The sequence below is a fragment of the Gadus morhua genome, chromosome 3 (genome assembly GCF_902167405.1).
Source record: "Gadus morhua chromosome 3, gadMor3.0, whole genome shotgun sequence".
NCBI lineage: Eukaryota > Metazoa > Chordata > Actinopteri > Gadiformes > Gadidae > Gadus > Gadus morhua.
The window spans coordinates 25,640,230-25,643,416 of record NC_044050.1 but is presented as its reverse complement, the minus strand read 5'-3'; the positions used below and the strand labels follow the sequence as shown (position 1 = coordinate 25,643,416).

At 52.3% G+C, this 3,187-nt stretch overlaps 1 protein-coding gene across 1 annotated transcript in view; it reads left to right on the top strand.

Annotated features, from left to right (window-relative positions):
• Positions 1-3,187, top strand: part of wdr19 (WD repeat domain 19) — a gene marked incomplete at its 5' end in the record, with an annotated part of 14,969 nt that continues 11,782 nt past the window's right edge. The window contains 7 exon segments of the mRNA XM_030352410.1: positions 1-63; positions 489-662; positions 769-839; positions 994-1,166; positions 1,762-1,882; positions 2,428-2,534; positions 2,761-2,880. Coding sequence (XP_030208270.1) covers positions 1-63; positions 489-662; positions 769-839; positions 994-1,166; positions 1,762-1,882; positions 2,428-2,534; positions 2,761-2,880 — 829 coding nt within the window.

Here is a 3,187-nt window from a genome sequence, read left to right as displayed (position 1 = left end):
CCCGGACAACCCCATAGAGCTGGCCTTCCAGCCGCGCTACGGCAGCATCGTCTCCTACCGCTGGTACTGCTCACCACGCACGTCTCTCTCTCTCTCTCTCTCTCTCTCTCTCTCTCTCTCTCTCTCTCTCTCTCTCTCTCTCTCTCTCTCTCTCTCTCTCTTGCCATGTCTTGTGGCCGATGGCAACCAGACTCGCACCAACATCACCTAGATATAAATGCAGAAAAACAAGTTCATAATAACAAATCAGCACAGATGTGGTGAAAAGAACGTATACTGTTTGGAGACGAGTGTGATTTGAAATGTATGATTTAATACAAACCCTCCAAAAAGTGAACGCATGCATAAAATACGGAGAAAACAATCAGAAGAGAAGATCTCTCTCTCTCTCTCTCTCTCTCACTCTCACTCTCACTCTCACTCTCACTCTCACTCTCTCTCTCTCTCTCTCTCTCTCTCGTTCTAATTCACAACTCCGCCCCCTTCAGGTACGGTGATGGCTACATCCTGATTGGCTTCTCCCACGGCTACTTTGTGGTGATCTCCACCCACATCCGGGAGATCGGCCAGGAGCTGTACCAGGCGCACAACCACAAGGACAGCCTGACCAGCGTGGCCATCTCCCAGTCCTTGAACAAGGCTGCGTCCTGTGGAGACAACAGGTAGACACACACAGACACACACACACACACACACACTACTGAGATGTGTCTGTGTGTGAAGGGTAGTAAGCTGTTGTTGATGTGAGTTTTTCCTGTTTTTTCTCAGCATTAAGATTCACGACCTGACGGAGCTCAAAGACATCAGCAACATTGTGCATTTGGATGACGAGACTAAAGGTGGAACCCCCTAATCCTGTTGCTCGCTACATCAACTCCTCAGAATAATCTTTTCCCTGCTCATTTTTAACAGCCTTTCCGCCCCATCCCCATGCTATTCCTAACGGGTTTAACTTTCTCTTCTCCATCATCCCCCCCCTGTGTCTCTGGCCAGGCCTGGACCAGCTGAACTGGACCGACGACGGGCAGCTGCTGGCCGTGTCCACCCAGAGGGGCACTCTGCACGTCTTCCTCACCAAGCTGCCCATCCTGGGGGACAGCTGCGGCACGCGGCTGGCCTACCTCACCTCGCTGCTGGAGGTCACCGTGGCCAACCCGGTGGAGGGGGTGAGGGCCGCGCACGCACGCACGCACGCACGCACGGATGGACACACAGATAGACATACGCACGCACAGCAAACAGAAGCACGCACAGACACGTACAGACGCAGGCACGCACAGACACACACAGATGCACGCAAAGACACAACGCCACGCACAAACAGACAAACAGACACAGGAGGACAGACAGACAGACACAGACGCACACGCACACAGGCTCACCAACACATTAAGCACCAGCCCCACCACGGTGCCTGTAACAGTTAAAGGTCCCGTGGCGTGACACCAGGTGTGAGTGTGATTAGCCGCTACAAGCCGTTTTGGAAATCTGCCCCTTATGACATCACAGGTGGGCGTGTCCACCTACATGTGTGACGGATAGTTGAGCAACGTTTGCTACGGTCCACTGGGTAGGCCGGTAGACTGATCTATCCAGCACACATCTAGTTGGACACGCCCACCTGTGATGTCATATAGGGCAGATTTCCAAAACGGCTTGTAGCGGCTAATCACACTCACACCTGGTGGCATGCCACGGGACCTTTAAAGAGGATGCTGTAGGTTAATCACTGTGTTATGTATGTGTGTGTGTGGCCCTCAGGAGGCCCCAATGGCCATAGAGGTGGAGGTGGAGCCCACCTTCATCGCGGTGGGGCCCTTCCATGTCGCGGTGGGCATGAACAACAGAGCCTGGTTCTACGCCTTGTTGGACCAGGAGGCGGGTATGTGTTCAGCTTCACCGTTAAGGGGGTGTGACAGATGGGACCTGACTTTATGCAGGCAAGGCATTCAGTGGGTCGCAATCTGCAACCCCCCCCCCCCCCCCCCCCGCTGACGGCCCCCTTTACCCCCCAGTGTGGGAGGTTTCATATAGGGCTGCTAGATTATGGAGATAGTCTAAATCACGATTATTATGTTCAATATTGAAATCACGATTGTTCAAAGGATTCTTTTTGAGTTTGAAAACATGCTGCATTTGTTCAGCAGAAAAACACTTTGTAACTGAAAAAATTTTAAAAGCGAAAAATGTACAAATATGTATCCATCTGTTCTGCAATATCTATATAACATTTAAAGAATATATATATAGATATATATATATATCTATATATATATTTTTTTTTTATAGTCTCAACTCAATTATATTCGTTCGGAGACCCAAAAGTCGAAATCACGAATACAATTAAATTAATGGCGCAGCCCTAGTTTCCCAAGCGCATGTACGGCCACTCAGACCACGTGACGGTGCCCCCCCCCGTGGTCCCAGGGTTCAGCCGGCTGAAGGACGTGGAGTACCTGGGGACCGTGGCCAGCATGTGCCTCAGCGCCGACCACGCTGCCGCCCTGCTGGAGGGGAAGGTGCAGCTGCACATGGTGAGGCTGTGGGCGCAAAGAACCAGGACGTCGGCTTGAGCTTTAACAGCCAGCGTAGCGAATCAAAATGGAGTCTTACTGTGTGTGTGTGTGTGTGTGTGTGTGTGTGTGTGTGTGTGTGTGTGTGTGTGTGTGTGTGTGTGTGTGTGTGTGTGTGTGTGTGTGTGTGTGTGTGTGTGTGTGTGTGTGTGTGTGTGTGTGCGTGCGGCTATGTGTTTCTTTTCAGATCGAAAGAGACGAGCATGACGAGAAGAAGCAGATGAAGCTGTTCCCCGAGGACGAGCGCACGCAGGGTCGCATCCTCTGCCACGCCCTGACCGCCGACCTGCTGTACTACGGCACTGATGTACGAGCTCTCCCCTCTCCCCTATGCGTCCGTCTGTGGGGCTCACTGGCTCTGTGTGTCTCTATGTCTCCCTCTGTCTCTCTGTCTCCCTCTGTGTCTCTCTGTCTCCCTCTGTGTCTCTCTGTCTCCCTCTGTGTCTCCCTCTGGGTTTCTCACTGTCTCCCTCTGTGTCTCTCTGTCTCCCTCTCTGTGTGTCTCTCTGTCTCCCTCTGTCTCTCTCTGTCTCTCTCTGTCTCCCTCTCACTGTGTCCCTCTGTGTGTCTCCCAGACGGGCGCTGTGGTGTGTGTGTCTCTCACTGTGTCTCTA